This window comes from Apodemus sylvaticus, chromosome 2 (assembly GCF_947179515.1).
Source record: "Apodemus sylvaticus chromosome 2, mApoSyl1.1, whole genome shotgun sequence".
NCBI classification, from domain to species: domain Eukaryota; kingdom Metazoa; phylum Chordata; class Mammalia; order Rodentia; family Muridae; genus Apodemus; species Apodemus sylvaticus.
In genome coordinates this window covers 119,060,822-119,077,340 of record NC_067473.1, presented here as the reverse complement: position 1 = coordinate 119,077,340, position 16,519 = coordinate 119,060,822, and the positions used below count along the sequence as shown (strand labels likewise).

At 49.5% G+C, this 16,519-nt stretch overlaps 1 protein-coding gene and 1 long non-coding RNA gene across 5 annotated transcripts in view; one reads left to right on the top strand and one right to left on the bottom strand.

The window, feature by feature from the left end:
• Window positions 1-9,891, bottom strand: part of Mgll (monoglyceride lipase) — a 100,297-nt gene extending 90,406 nt beyond the window's left edge. Inside the window, exons 1-2 of one of the 3 annotated variants that reach the window (XM_052174286.1) lie at window positions 9,793-9,891; window positions 8,583-8,727 (exon numbers count right to left, since the gene is read on the bottom strand). In XM_052174286.1, the coding sequence (XP_052030246.1) occupies window positions 8,583-8,707 (125 nt within the window). In that variant the 5' untranslated portion in view covers window positions 8,708-8,727; window positions 9,793-9,891. Of the gene's footprint in view, window positions 1-8,582; window positions 8,728-9,185; window positions 9,676-9,792 lie in introns of those variants that run through there. The other 2 variants (XM_052174287.1, XM_052174285.1) reach the window with 2 other exon arrangements.
• LOC127678928 (uncharacterized) overlaps window positions 7,739-16,519 on the top strand; it is a 92,025-nt gene continuing 83,244 nt past the window's right edge. The window contains exons 1-2 of one of the 2 annotated variants that reach the window (XR_007976650.1): window positions 7,739-7,907; window positions 15,649-16,161. This is a non-coding gene — a long non-coding RNA (uncharacterized LOC127678928). Of the gene's footprint in view, window positions 7,908-14,708; window positions 14,810-15,648; window positions 16,162-16,519 lie in introns of those variants that run through there. The other variant, XR_007976651.1, reaches the window with a different exon arrangement.

The following is a 16,519-nucleotide window of genomic DNA, read 5'->3' as shown; positions in this document are numbered from 1 at the left end:
AATACTCATCACTGTGGGGTCTCTAGGTCCGTAACCAGTGCCACAAGGCAGAGGGGAGTGGAGGATGATGGGAGACAAATGTCCACAGGCGGCAGTCTGTGAACAGCCTGGGAAACTGGCCTGCTTTGAGGAGGGAACTTGAGCCAGAGGCTACGGATGGCCAACAACGGTTTCCTCATGTCTTTCACCTTTCTCCACAAACTCCAACCTTTAGTTCGATTTCACTTTCCTCTGCTATGATAAACATCATGACCAAAGGCTACTTGGGCAAAAATGGGTTTATCTTATCTCACAACTCATAGGCCACACTCAATCATTAAGGGAAGCCAGGGCAGGAACCTGGAGGCAGAAACTGAAGGCAAAAGCCACGGAGGAAAGCTGCTTACTGGCTCGCTCCCCGTGGCTTGCTCAGTTTCCTTTCTGACACCATCCAGGAGCACCTGCCCAGGGAGGGGCACCTGCCCAGGGAGGGGCACCTCAGTGGGCCGGGCCCCATCACTAACCAAGAAAACACCCCCGCAGCCTTGCTTACAGGGGAACACTAGGAAGGCATTTCTCACGTGAGGTTCCTTCTTCCCTGGTGACAGTTTCTATTGACAGCTAACCAGCACACCCTGTAACTCTCCAGTCTTCTGGAAGTCCCCACAGCTAAGGAGCACCTAGGATCATACAGACGTTCAGTGCTCCATTCTGCTGCTTGCCTGACTTTTAGGTCCTCCTCTCCTTTCTTCCTTTTCCTTCTGCATTTCTTCCCTCTCTCCCTCCCTCCTCCCCTTCCTTCCTGTCTCCTCCTTCCCTCCTGCTTGCTTTCCCCTCCCTTCCTCCCTTCCTTCCTTCCTTCCTTCCTTCCTTCCTTCCTTCCTTCCTTCCTTCCTTCCTTCCACGTGCAGATAATCAACATGAAGAATCTAACATGGACCTCACTGGGAAGGTGAAGCGTGCTCTTTCTTCACTGTGCCCGCAAAAATTTGTTAAATGAGACAAGAACCAGGTGGCCAGCAGCACCAAGGGACTGGTAAGCCTGGCAGGAGAGCCTGCGGCACGGCACCTGGCTCTCCACAAAGCCCTCAGACACACAGGGCACAGTGTTTCACCCATGAGCACCACATATTCCCAGCCCACCCCGCCCTCACACTGACAGGGCTCTGAGAAGTGAAAGGAGCCTCCTCCCAACAGGAACCTTGGATGACTCTAAAATGTGGGTCAAGGGTCATCTTGTAATCTCAGCTGTGAAAACTTGCACCACTAAAGACCATTTTGCCTCTCTACACAAAGACATCAAGAGCCTGGGTCCCAGGCATAGAAAGAGTGCCCCTGGGATTGCGAGCCGAACCTAAAGGTGCCGACAGACGGTGGTGGACAAGGCTTCCATTCACAAAGGGGCTTATTTTGCTATCTGCCCTCTCAGACTCCATCGGCAAACAAAGCCAGATTTGTATCTGCAGAACATTCTTAGAGCCACTGGGGGAATTTATCCCTGAACGAAGCTGTTGGAAAAACCAACCCCAGCACAGTGGCAGCCTCCGTTCTTCCTATCAGAAAAAATCTCTGCCATTCCAGCAGTCTTTAGAAAACAAGATAGCCCAGAAGGGATGCCCTACTTAAAAGCAAGATGGTTTGCTGTGCTAATGCACCAGCAGGAAAAATAACAGCTTCCGATGAGGGAAAGGAACTTGTGGAAATTCTTAAAATAGGCAAAAGAATACGGAGGGGCTTCTAAATGGAGGCAAGGATTAAAAACAACAGCTCGGCTGGACTGTGCACAGTAGGCCCAAAGTTCTCAGGGTTGGGGAGTGGAGGGTGGGAGAGGGGGGCCACAACAGGTGCTATATCAAAGGCGCTAAGTCTTCCCTCCCATGGTGAGGAGACAGTGTGAACTATGGCCACTTTCTTCACAAATGTCATGTGGTTGGCTGGCCATTCTGGGCTATGAGGGCCCATTCTCCATTTCTCCTGCTGATTCATTCCAGATCTGCTCCACTGAGTGTCCCCAAATTACTTGGGGACTTGTATGCTCAGAGCAGACCAGCATTCCCTGAGCCCGGACTAAGTGCCCAGGAGACATGAGCCCACTGGGCCCCTGGGCGCTGCAGGCTCTTCCTGTCAAGCAGTGTGACTCTGTAGAGTACATTCCCTCTCTCCATGTCCTTGGACAGCAGGCAGGGACAGCCTTGGCCTTCTTTGACTCCGCGGCTTCTGGGACAGCCTTCTTTGCCTCTCATATCACTCCCAATGTCTCCAGCCAGCCAGCAGTGAAGACACAGATCTGTGGCTCCAACTCTGCCTGGCTTTCCGTTTGGCACCTCTGCCCTGGCTTTCCTTCTGGAAGACAGACACTTCTGAGGACACCGGGTGAGAGGGCATGGGCTGAGTTCCAGCACTAACCAGCCTTTGGGGCGGAGGCCAGCCTACCATGGCTTCACAGGTTCCTCTCTCTCCCTAGCCTTTGCCTCATGGTAGCTCTACAGGAGTGCGTGCGCATGTACACACACACACACACACACATACACACACCCTCTCCTTCATTTGCAAGAGCGCCCTTAGCCTTCCTCTCTCCACCTGCTCTGTGTCTAGTGAGTGGACACGCTAAGTGACCTGCGAGTGGGAGCCTGGGAGGCAGAGAGGAGAAGCAGAGAAGGCCTGTGAAGCCTGAGCAGTCATTATACAACGCATGTGCCAGAGCTGAGCTGCGGAACCTGGCCATCCTGATCCTCAGCAGAAAGTATCACAGAATAGCCTATGCGAAGGCACCCCAGGCAGGCGTCAGCTAAGCAAAGAAGGCGGAGGGTGACGCCTAGCCCCAGGTGGCATACCTTCAGAATTGGTAGAGGGAGATGGAGATGTTGACATAATCTGTAAGCAGATGCCCTGAACACAGGACCAGCAAACTGGGAGGCAAGAAAGGCCAGGTAAAGACCTGGCTTACAGCCCTGCCTGGGGAGAAGCAGCAGCCAGGCTGACCTCCGAGAACAAAATGTCTCCCGGTCAGAAGAGGTGGACATCGTGCTGATGGGCAAGTTCTTCATCTCTGCATCTAGCTCCAGATGGCTGCGAGGGATCCTTATCCTTGAGAGCCACATACCCAGTGTGAGGCGGGTGTTATAGGGTGGCAGGAGGAAGGAGGACTGTGGCGTCTGAATTAGCTTCTAGCGAGTGGCTTCTTCCCCAGATAGATTTGCATAGGTGGGAGGAAGTGTCTCAGGTTGGCACTGGCACCACTCCAGATGGAGGGAAAGGCAGAGAGAGGAGGAATCGAGGTGGTCCAGGAAAAGGAGGCACAGAGGTCCCTCAGTAAAGCCCTACCCTGGGGAGCTGGAGAAGAACCGCAAGCGACTGGGCGCAAGCTTACCACAGAGCCACCAGTGAGCACGGTCTGCAAACATCGCCCTTGTCAGCCCATCGCCCAAGCCCCCCTTTCACAGCCCCGCCTGACACTCTGCGTCAACGAAGAGAAAATCTTGAGGATGGTACAGGTGGCACCCTGGATCAGCCTGGCCTCGAGAAAAGGCTAGAGACGGAGATGAGGGAGTGCTTGTCTAACAAGGCCACTGCAGGACTTGGGGCCTGATAGCAATGGAAAGGCTCAGCACTTGCCAAAACCTAAGGCTCAAAGCTAGGCGCAAGCCAGCTTGCTGGTTCGTGTGGGTCGCGCATGTGGAGGCTCCTTCCACTGGGGTCACAGTGGCCACAGAGAACAAAGCATGAAGAAGCAACCTAGAGACCAAGAAGAGACCAGCGAGTACGGCTAGGCCTGGCTCAGCCCTGTCCACTTAACATCTCCTCCAGGCAGATGAAGACAGCCACTTCTGCCTGGAGCCAGCAGGTCAGGGCAGCGCTGGGTAATCCTGTAATTACAGAGTACACTCCAGCCTCTGTCACAAGAAGCGCACGAGCACTTTAGGGGCCTCTCCATCACCAAATGAGCATTGTTCTCGGGACAACGGAACTCCCACGCAGTGTGCTCACCAATCCTGACTCCCACTCCTGATTCAAACTTGCACTCTGTAGGGACTGAGGGCCACTTGGTGAAAGGAACGAAAAGGTTGACCCCGGAGCAACCATGGATGTCCAGTGCAGGAGAACATATGGCTCCCTGATCCCACCCAAGGCCAGTGTCTGTGGCCCTGCCCATCAGAGGGAACTGGCCAGAGAACTAGGAGTTGAAGTTGCCAGCGTGTGGAGTCTGAGTGAGGGAGCTTGTCACCTGGGGCCATATGGGTGCTTTGTCCCACTTCCTCCAGAAGAGACACAGATCTTGCATCAATATGCTACTTTTGATATGCGAATAATTTCAGTGAATTCCCTTTCCTTTGCTTTTTGTCCTATGAAGTAATCTATCCCAACCCACAAATGTCCACCTGCCTCCAAACGGCTATCTTCTCATCCACCCTCTCTGTCCTTTCTCTCTGTCCCCAGTCCTCTGTCTCTGAAACTCTCAGCCACACCTTACTTTTTCATTGTCCACACTAGTCTTATATTATACCTGCCCTCACTTGAGTATCAACAGTGATCCATGTGTAAGGACAAAGTTGGCTATGATTTGTAAGAGTAATAACTTATTTTCCTGCTGTAATTGCCATCTTACTGTCTCTGTCTGCTAACATAGGCCTAGTCCTGAAAGCTTCTAGCTGCCACACAATCTAATCTAGGCCTGGAACGTTTTCAGCCTCTCAGACTTGCTGCTGAATAAGCTCTCCCCTTCCTAATTCTGTCTGAACGCTGGCTGGTTGGTTCAACTCAGCTGTTCTGGCTCAAACTCTTCTCCAAGCTGACTGATTCAATCTGGCTTCTCTCAGTTTCCCTGAACTGCTCTGCCTGGCCTCATACTAACTTTGTCAATCTGTTCTAATCTTCTGGCTCCTCATTCTTTGGCTCGTTCTGTCTTCACTGGTTTCTAGCTGGTTCTCTTTCTGCAACTTTCTGTAAAACTCTCCAGGAAAACAGCCTCCTCCTCTCTGCACTGCCCCTCAAGTGGTTTCCCTTCCTTCTCTCTTCTCATCAGAGTTGGGTGGGCGTATCCTATTCTGTCAGATCTTTCTTTGATTCGTCACTCTGTCTGCCACACAATTAGACATCACTTTCAAACATGGCTGCTTCCTTCTACAAAGGTGTGTAACTAAGGGTGTGTCTGTATTCCAGCCGGAGGGATTAATAGTGTGGCTGAGTCATACCACATCTAGAAACAGCTTTTGTTTTGTTTTATAGTGAATAACACAATCTCAAGTTTCCAAAGTGTAATCAAATATCCCGCAACAGTGATCTGCGGCATGTCCAGGAGAGGAACTAACACAGGCTTTGAAGAATCTGGGACAACCCGGCAGGGACATTCACAACACAGTGTCTCTGGGTGTAAGGAACGTGCACAAAGGTGTAGAGGACAGAGGTCAACCCCAGAATCTCAGTGTGAATAGGGCTAGGCTTACTTTTGACTGTCTCTGTCTCCCCCACACACGAAATACAGGTGCACGGCCACTACACTGCTCCAAGTTTTTTTTGTTGTTTTTTTTTTTTTTACCTAGGTTCTGGGAATCGAACCCAGATCTTCACTCACACTTGCCCAACACTTTATTGAGCCATCTCCCCAGCCTGCTAGATGCTGTATAACCTTGTATCCTTGGCAAACTCACCATAGTAGCAACCACACAGTTTCCCTCTGGATTGGTGCGGATATTAAAGAGATCAGGTATGGACAGCGTCTAGTCCAGGCTGTGAACCTTACTTGGTCCTTCACAAAAAATGAGATCCACAGTGTATAACACAACATTTTCATGACTGTAAATACATCTGGGTGAGGAAGGCCTGCCATGATGTGGCCAAAGAGAGTAATGATTCATTGGACCCAAGAATCCAGACGGCCATATCAAAATAGCATGTTTGCATGTTCACACTGTAACAACTATCCCCCAAAATCCTCTCCTCTTCCTCAGGTATTGGAGCATTTACAACTTATAAAGATATAATCAGCTTTTGCTGTAACAACTATCCCAAGAACAACTCTCTCCTTCCTCAGGGAATTTTAACCTGGGAATTTTAACCAGCGTCCAGAAGCAGGTCGGGCCAGTTTGCCAGCTTGTGGCCTGCAGACTCCAGTAACTTTGTTGTCCGGGCACCTGCAGATCCAGCCTTCCAGACAGTGGGGCCTCTCAAGCAGAATGTCCCAGCAGGGGCTCTGGGAGGCCCCAGGGGATAGGAGGACAACAAGCAGACTAGAAAAGCAAGCTAACAAATGCCAAGTCACAAGGGCAGACATGGGCCCTGTGGGAGACAGGCCCCTGGACTCCAGGGGCATGCGGCTGAGGCCCCTGGAGAAAAGAAACAGGTGCACAGGCTATTCCCGTGGCCGGCAGGGCAGGCATGGAGATCCAACCTCCCTGTTCTGTTCTTTTCTTTTCCTTTCTTGTCTTCCTTCCACTCTTTCCTCCTTACTGGGAGGAGGCATGTTATGCAAGGGGCAGCTCAGATTGCAACGAGAAAAGGGAAAAGCTTTGGGGTCGGGGTGGGCTAGGCCCAACGTAATCTGAGGTACTCTCCCTTCCTTACAGCAAGCGGGTGGTACTATGTGGGCCATGGCATTTTGGGGGTCACTTGGACCATGAAAGACAGAAGTTTGCCAAGCAGCAGCTCCTGTGATTAAGATCTGGAGATGCCTGGCTACCAGCTGGCACAGTCCCCCGCCTTAAACCGCACTGTCTTCCCACCACTCTGAGTGGTATGATGCTTTCTCCAGGACCATTATGACCTCTCTAAGGTCCATCAACGACAAGGATAAATCTCTCTTTAAAGGAGCATTCCAGGACAGTGTTGTCCCAGCTGGTCAGAACTGGTTGTGAAATGTTTCCAAGATCGGCACAATCAGAGGCAGGCAGTCCTCAGCTCCAAAGTGAGTTTACCAACTGAATTTTGCTCCAGGAGGTGGTAGCAGGCTGGGTGGACAGAGGGCTCCAGAGACAGCACCTGAGTTGTTTGTGAAACCACGGCAGGACCCTGGACCTGTCTATCCTCTTACAACACACAGTATGGGAAGCAGCCAAGCCACAAATGCTAGTGGCTCTGCCGCTTTCTCTCCTTCATGCCTCCTGCCCTGGACCTATATTTTTTTTTAACTTGTTTTTTCCCCACCCCCAAATCCTTGGTCCCAGTAGCGGTCACTACCCAGCCCTGTTCCTACACCCATTACATCCATCACAAGGCAGATGCTGACATCCAAGAGCCAGCCCAGCTGAAGCCAAGACGTTGGCTTGCTGTCTCTAAGTGGAGCAAAAGCAAGTGAGCTGGAGCTGCCTGCATCGCAACCTCAGTGGGGGAAGATTGTGAAAACCACCCACAGCCAAGGCAAGGGCAGCCAACTTGGCCATTCCTGGCCCAGTGCACCACCTCCCTTCCCCCACTGAAGACTGCAGGCCCTCTGTGTTTTACTGTGAACTGGGGCACTGTCACTACTCTACCAACAAAGCCTGCAAAGGCCGAGGCTGGACATGAACAGTGGACTTTCAGTCCCTCTTCCCCTCCTGGAGTTGACTAAACCACTCACTCTACAAGAACTTGTTAGAAAGTGTAAACAACGCTCAGCGCTAGTATTGGTTAACTCAGGGAGAATTAATGATTAATGCTCCACACAGCACACACCTGCACACTTGCACACCCCGGCACACACTCCTCCAAGAGCTGGCAGAAGCTTTTACCAGCCTGTCTACGCATCACTGCCCACTTTGAAAACACACAACCTGGCATAGCTGTACGGAAGCTATGGCATTAGAGCCACTCCCCTCTGCACTGTCAACAGGGATCCACCTGGATTACAGGCACCTCCTTGTGATAGCTGCTCAACTGGGTAACCCCAGAGCCACAGTGGGAACACAGTACATACCCACCAGGACCCCTTGGGAGACAAGAGGCCCACAGAACAGGTAAGCTTTCCCTGAAACAAGGAACAGGAACCAGCGACTAGTCACCAGGCCAAGGTTGCTACAGATACTCTCTTCCCTGATCAACACAACAAGCTAGGCTTTTTCCTGCTTCGCCCAAGAGGAACAGGGTGGTAGGGAGCAGCTGCGTGGCTGTGCACAGCCCCAGCCTGTTTCTAACAGCGAGGCAGGCCCTGGGTGGGAAAGTGACTGAGCTGTCGAGAAACCAGAAGGAAACCCCAGACCCCTCTCCGCCCTGCTAGCTGGGTGTCATCTCTGAAGCTCAGAACTAAGCAGGAGCAGGCAGCAAAGGTTCAAAGGCAGATAACAGGTGCATGGAATTTTAGTTTTCTTATGGACTCACTGGAATTATTGGGTTTGTTCTGAAATGAATGCTTGCAACAGGAAATCAATTCTGGTACAAAAAAAAAAAAAAGTCATACGAAGCTCTGAAAACTGCCAGACAGTGGACTGGTATCCTAGTTGTAGTGAAAAGAGAACTCTTGAGCCCTGGCTTTTTAAGAAAAGCATGAAGTCCTGCTTTGCCAACACCACCGTGCCAGGGGTGTCAGTGGCATGAGAGACAGGCCACAGAAAGGGTGGACCCCCCACCCCCACCCCATTACCGAGGAGGAGGAGCAGCAGGTGCTGCGAAGGAAGACCAGAGAGAGGACTTACTTGGGTGTGCCACTGGGCTTCCAGTACCTACAAAAGAGGTACTGTCCATCCGCATTGACCAGGTGAGGCAGGTCCTGGTAGGGAACGTTCTGTGGAGTTCGCCTGGGTGAACTTGCCTCAGGCATCCTGCCGGGGTCTTTAGGCCCTTGGAAGAAAGGTGGACATATTCTAAAGTCAGAAATACACTTCTGTCCATATGGGAGGAAAGAAAGCCTTTTTAGAGTTAGGACTGTGGCTTCTTTTCTAAGCAGTTAAAAAACACCCCAATATATATACATTACATACATCTCTTGCAAACCACTTCAAGACTGAAAAGTCCTGTTTGTCCTTAAGAAAATGCTCACTTTATTTTTTTTAAAGTTCCTCCGTATAGCCCTCCTCCCATCTGTGTTTATTTTAAATCATCTCAGGAAACTTCATCTTAAAGACTATTTTAGCTATAATCAAGAGGAAATTACAGTCAGTTCCGTGGGTACAAAGCCCCAGCTGCAAGGACCCATCTCTTCTAAAATCTCCACTGAGCAGGTTTCAGGGGGCAGAATAAGTAAGTGACGCGCCCTGAGCGATTCTCCCCTTCTGAATGCCAGAGATGCCATGACAAACCTGTTTCCATTAGTCTTGGCTTTTGCATTCCACTACCGCCACAGCCGCGAGTATCAGCGCCAGGCAGACGAGGGCTGTTCCCTCATCGCGGCCGCAGGGCAGCACCACGGGGTCCGCGCCCTCCCCGCCTGGGCTGCAGGGGTGCGAGCTGCTCCCTCCTGCTGCTCCAGCTCTAGCTCATGTCGCCACTTTTCCAGAACACACCCCTGAAGGGGTTCCGGGAGCGAGGGACAGCCTGTCCCCAGCCCGGAGCTGCTGAGAGACGCGCTCCGCGGCACCGCGCATTCGCGCAGATGCGGGTCCCCGAGCAAAGTCACCCCGATTCTCCGACAAACTTTGCCTCCTGCCCGCCCGCGTCCGCTTGGGGGAAAGAAGCCTCGCGGCTGTCATCAGCACGCCACACAGGACGTGGACCTGGCCGTTGTTCCCACACCGGTCTGGGAAGATGCAGTTGACGGGCACAAGTCTGTTTGGGGGTTGGTGCGAGGGCGCGAGGGGCGCGTTCACGCGCACACGCTGACACGCGCGCACACTCGTGCGCACGCACACGCGCGCAGGGACCCCTGGCGGCGGCTCCTATCCTGAGGCAGGGGCGGGAGGCAGTTACCCGGGCCACGAGCGCCGCTGTCACGGTCCCCGAGCACCACGCGGGTCCGGGTCTGCGGCGGGCTAGAGCCAGACTACTGCGCGCGGCCGGCTGCTCAGCGATAGGGCGCGGCGTCTGCGCCGCCACTTTATCCCCAGCCGCTCGGCGGCGGGGGCGGCCCGCTGGGTGGGGACGCGCGGGGAGGCGGCGCCGGGGGCCCACGTGTGCCCGGCCCCCGGGGAGGAGCGGGGCACCGCCCGCCGACCTGCCTGGCGCTTTTCCTGGCCTCGTGGGGGACCTTCACGCGGCACTGAACCGTATTAGGGGGCCCTTCCAGCATGCGCACAGTTGAGAACACAGGTACCCGGAGCAGAAACGCGCTCACAAGAACTGCATGCACATGTTTACAGCTGCACACGTGCGAGACCCACATTCAGATAGCACAGGTGTGGGCACACCCACAAGGTCACAAGGACACATCCTCAGGACCCTTCCCCAGATACAAGCTACACACAGGGGTACACGTGAATATCACAGTTACTACATGAATACAGATCCACAGCATACTCCATATGACATACTCCATAGACACCATGCACACAGACAAAACACACCACGTACACAGTGTCAGAACAGAAACCACAGCTCTCATCTTAAAGGGAAAAAGATTATTCTGGAGCCATTTTGAGTGACCATGAGCTGGGAACACAGATTTAAGTTACCCCTAATTCCATGTTCTGATGTGAAAGCAGTCTCAGGAAGTTTTTTTTTTTTAATAGTTTTACAGAACAGATAAAGCCATATAACAAGGCAAGTTTAAAATGCATTGTGGAAACACCAGAGAGGCAGGTAACGGTGAAATGAAAAAGTGTTCCTATAGGTCCAAAATGCTATCTGATAGCATTGTTAACTTTTGGATTTGTAAAAGCTAATTGTCCTGTTAAATCAATAGATTCTAAACGGTGTTCATCTATTGCCAAAAGAAGTTAGTTCTAACAAAGAGGGGCAAGAAAGAAATGGCTGTTCCTGAGGGCCAGAATTTAGCCCAAAATAAAGTAATTTGCCTCTGGACCTGGAACCTCTCCAAAGTACTGAAATTTTAATCAGCCAGTAAACTCTGCAGACATCCATTCCTTTCAGTTTTCCTCCACAGCAGCAGAAGCAGCTCCTTTTCCGACGGGTTTGTTCACAACAGAGATAAACAGCATACCACACACACCCAGGCAGCTAAAGACTCATGACATTCACACACAAGTTCTTAGAGCCCTGAGAAGGAAGCAGACACACTGCAAACATAGACGTGCGTGTACACACACACACACACACACACTACATGAAACCATTTTCCCTAGGTGCCCCAGGACCCAGGTCCACCAGCACATCTGGCTGTGTGGTTGTGGGGTCTGGAATCCAGCACTAAATTTACAGCCTGTCCACTGTGTCCTATGCCTGCCACCTGTGAGTGACAGCTGCAGAAGAACAGGATGACCCTGACCCACACCCATCTCCACAGGCTTTCCAGAGCTTTCTTCTTGGCCAACCTCTTTGCAAAATAGCAGTGTTGAATAGTACCATTGTCAGGGCAGCACAGCAGTGGTGTCTGCCTAAGGTGAGGCTGCAATCTCACTTGCACAGTGAAAGGAGGGTCTCCGAGAGACAGACTAGTTGCAGGCCATGCTGAAGGATCCAGCTCACCCTCTCCCTTAGGCAGGTCTTCAGGGCTTGGACACAGAAGGAGTGGCTAAATGACTTCTTGGACTTGTTTTTGTATTTTCTGGCAGGCCAGGATTGAGGGCAGCAAGCTCAGGTGAAAGGCTGGAAGCCTGGTCTCAAGGCTGGCCTGGGCCATAACAGTGTCTTTACTATTCACTTGAGCTGTGGTATACTGAAAGCAAGGGTAGCTGGGTCCTGAAGCGACTGGTTTAAATGTTCCCAGCACTGGTGTTCTGTGGCTTTCAATGGTTTGAAAGTTTTGAGAAGAACGGCCCCTGGAGCTGCCAACAGAGTCTCCTGAATCTAGAGCTGTTCCCGCTTAATCAGAAAGAGTTAAGAGATGAGAGCCTGGTGTGGTGTGGTGCGGTGTGGTGTGGTGTGGTGTAGTGTGGTGTGGTGTGGTGTGGTGTGGTGTGGTGTGGTGTGGTGTGGTACTCCCGCAGTCTGACTGTTCAGGGGATGAGATAAGCCATCCCTAGAGGCCATGAGTTCTGTGGCATCCTGAGCAATAGTGGAGTTCAAATCCACTGGGGAAAAACCATAGATTTGAACCGAATTATAATTAAATGAATTTCTTAGTTACTGCTAGGAGGTGGACAGCCTAAAAACCGAATTGAAGACATGCCACCCAGGCGCGGCTAGAGGAAAGGTCTGTAAAGGCAGGCTCTATAAATACGGCAATGTGTAGCCCAGTGAGAAACTGCTTTTACTCCTCTCAGCTGTGAGGATCTGTCTGTCTCCCTCTGTATGCAAACATTAAGAAGCTGTCCCATTCCCTGGTACACAGCAATACACGGGTTTACAAAAGCCAGAGTGAGCAGGGAATTATCTCAGCAGTTTTACGATTTGGGGGGGGGGGGCAAGGAGTCAGAGCTGCTGAAGCTTATCTTTTAGGAATTTAGAATGCTAACACAAAATGGAGATTTCCTCACCCATCACAGTGGGACCCGGAAGGAAGGGAACACTAAGCTAGTTGCCTCTCTTGGTAAACTTCTTACGGGGCTACAGAGCAATGTCATAATGATATTGGATTTACTTTTTATTTCATTTTATTTTTGAGAAAAGGTCCTACTCTGTAGCTTTGGATGACTCGGAACTCAGATATTCACCTGCCTCTGCCTCCCAAGTGCTAGAATCTAAGATCCATGCCACCATGCCCAGCATAACATTGGATTTATACAATCGAGAAAGAGCATATCCATCCACTGAGACCTCCCATAGCTCCCTTCTGAGGCAATTCTCCTTCCCTTTCTTTCCCTCTTTCCCTACAGCCTCTGGCAGTCTTGGCTTTGTTCTCTATTTCTTAAGTTTTGTCATCTCAGGTTATTTTGTAAATGGAATCATGAGACAGATATGTCTGTAACCTTTAGTACGTTGTTCATTGAACACAATCTGGATTATCCAGGTTCCAAGCTTAGATGCACCACAGTACTGAACAGTTCACCTGGTGAAGGACAATTCATAAGTGTGTCTCCAGTTTGCAGCTAATTCTGAACAAAGCCACGATGAACGCTGGCAAGGCACAGTGAATCCGGCATGCAGGACTGATAAACAGGATTACCTTGAGTTCAAGATCAGCCTTGTTTGCAGAGCCAGACCTTGTCCCAAATAAACAAGAAAGGAAAGGGAAATTGCTTGCTTAGTTTTCTAAACAGCTGTCAAATGTTTTCCAAAGCAGCTATATCTGTTTACATTTCCACTGTTATTGCCATAAAAATAATGCTTAAATATTTTTATTGTACTTTTATATGTGTGTGCCTGGGTGTGTGCAATGTGTACCACATGTATGCACCACTTGAACCCAGGCAGGTCAGAAAGGGGCATTTGATCTCTTGGAACTGTGGCTATATATGGATGGTTGTGCACTGCCATGTGGCAGAAGATCCAAACCAGGTCTTCTGCAAGAGTATCCAGTCCTCTTAACGACTGAGCCATCTCTCCTCTCTCCCCTCCCTGGTGTTTATTTTTAGCCCTTCTATTGTGGGTCCTGTGGATTTATCTGCATTACCCGATAGCTTATGTTGTCAAATGCCTTTCTACATGCCTGTCTTCTCTGTATTCTAGTGAAATGCCTCATTGGGCCTTTTGACCATCTTTGTAGTGTGTGTTCTTAAACAGTTGTGTTCTGGATGCATTACAGATACTAGTCTTGTGTCAGACGTGTGATTGGCAGATTTCCCCATGGTCTGTAGTCTGTGCCGTCAGCCTCTTCAGAAGGCCATTTGCAAAACAAAAGCTTCAGTTGGGATCATAAACAAATTTTTAGTGTTTGCTTTAGTGGATCATGCATTTGGTGAAAATTAGAGAACTTTAGTTTGTTTAGTCTCAAATGCAGGACTCAACGCTTGTCCATTTGAGAATATCCACTCGTGTTGACAGCTCAAAGTTATATCGTTATATATTTTATGTTTAGCTCATTTACAGTTAATTTTGATTAAGGTGTGAGATTTAGTTCTTTCTGGGGTTTGTCCACATGTATCAGTTGCTCCTGTTCCCTTAGCTGGGAAACAGTTTTTCTTCCCATGAATTTCTCCCATTTTTTTCAAAATTCTGTGTGTTTCTGTTTCTGGCTCCCCATTGTACCCCATCAGTTTGCGTCTGAGTCTCTGCCTATACCATGGTCCCAAATTGTTGGAGCTATCTATAAGCCTATAAATTCTATATACTGATAATATTTACATTTTTATTTCATAAGATTGGCTCAGCTAAATCCTTCACCTATTGATACAACTTTTTGATCAGTGTTGTCTATACCTATTAAAAAAATCTTGCTGAGATTTTTGACAGGAAACACATTAAACATGGATATCAATTTGCTTAGAGTTGACATTTTCAAGGTTAAGTTTTACAGACTATGAAAATAGTATGCCTATCTAGTTCTTTCGTTCAACACAGGCAGTAGTTTTAATAGCATAGACATCTTACATAAATATTTTAGATTTATACTTTTTATTTAAGTAATTATAAATATCATGTGTTGTGTCTTTCACTGTGCTTGGGTTAATTTTTAGTTTATGCTGATAAAATTGATTTTTGCTTCCTGGGACTGTAATCTGTAACCTTGCCTAACCTATGTATTAGATACAATGTAGGAGGCCTTGGGTCTTGTTAGCTTGTTAGCTTGCCTGGGGTTTCTCTATGTGTACCATCATTATATTTGAACTGAGTTTCTCATATACAACATGCAGGTGAATTTGGATTTATTGCTTTTAATTTTATTTATTTGTTTATTTTTGGCGCAGGATTCGTGAGCTGCAGAAATTCTCTTGGGTTGTTTTCTTCCCACACAGCAGAGGACGTCAGGGATGCTTTTCGTTCCCAAATGGTATTCTCACTGCAGATAGGATCTGTGGAAGAACAGTTCCTAGTATTTTAAAACATTATGTTACCTCTTCTGGCCACGACAGTGTTGCCCACTTCAATTTAACCTCTCTTATTCTCACAGGCAGTGCCATTTCCCTCTCAGTACTTTCAAGATGGTTTTCTGTGTCCAGTTTTCAGAAGTTCTACCGTGGGTCTTGGTGTGGAGTCTTTCTGTTTATTTTATGCTCTGTGGAGTTTGTTTAGGTTTATTTTATGCGGTGCTTGCTCAGTCTCTCTAATCTGAAGAAGCCAAGGTTTCTGTCTCTTGACATTCAGAACTCGTTCAGATGGCGAGCATTATCTCTTTGACACTCTAAGCCCCGCCCTCTTTCCCATCTCCAGGTCTCCTCTGGCTCTCCTCTCCCTAGCCTTGCTGACTATTGTCTAACCTTTGTGCTCTCCTCTATGGCTTTGGCCTCTCTGGGTTACTGAATTCCTGGACACCAAGGGATTTAGAAAACAAACCCTAAGCTGAATCACTTAGCATCTGTCCAAGGTTCCAACCCTCCTTCGTCCTTTTCCTCTACCGGTTTGAATTATTTTATGTTCCGTTCGTTTCGCAGACATGGTCCAGAGTGGTCATATTTAACAGGAAGAGGAAGCAAGTGAATCCCCTTTACCTTAGTTGTTGTTGTTTTGTTTTTGAGACAGGATTTCTCTGTGTAGCCCTGGCTGTCCTATACTTACTTTGTAGACTAGGCTGGCCTCAAACTCACAGAGATCCTCCTGCCTCTGCCTCCTGAGTGCTGGGGTTAAAGGTGTATGCCACCACACCCAGCCTTATTCTCTTCTCCTTCACAGAGTGCAGCAGGGAGATCACTACCAGTCCTTGCCTCTGTTGTACACACAGAAACCTCTGGAGCAGGACATCTCTAGACACAACTAACTCCAAAAAAGGAATTGCCTGTGGCAGGTTCTTCTGCAACTATCAAGAGCTGGCGAGAAAAAGTGTCATCTTTCTACCCACTCAAGAGCTCTTGCGTGGCTCGCAGTGCCCTGAGGCTTGAAGACATTGGTCATGCTGGAAATCCCAGTGAAGAAGGGGGAAGAACACACTAGAAGGCTGCCGGGGAAGTGCTTCTACCACAGAAACTTCAGTGAATGTGACGAGACTCCTCAGTCTTCAGGATCCCAATGGGTGTAAACCTCCATTATAAGTCTCTTGTGGAGGAAAAGTGGAGACCAGGAATAGAAATTGTGCTTAGAAAAAATGACAGCGAGGATGTAAGACTTTGCATGTGAAGCCAGGGGAAACGAAACAGAGCTATCCGGGCCACAGAAACTAGCAGTGCTGGCTAGCTGCGTCACTTCCTGGTAAGTTTCTTCACCTCAGAGACCTGCTTTCTCACCTGAGGCAGGGGAAAGCCCTAGCCAAGACTATGACTGTGGTGCTGGTGGCTCCACGGAACTGGAATTGTCAAACCTGACACCAGAAAAGGAGCTTTGGCGTATGAAGCTTTTAATCTGAGTTTTAGAAAGTGTCGAGTCCACGTTGCAAACCTAGATGTTCTGTGCTGGGCACGTGGGTATAAGATGTCGAGGGGACAGCTTACTTTCTGCTCTGGGAGAGGGAGAGGATGTGGCTCTCTCTGCTGGGGCAGGAGGAGCTTAAGTGGCAGCAGGCTTGCGTGTCTGGAATTGGAGCTCAGGTTGGGGACTGGGACTGAAGTCA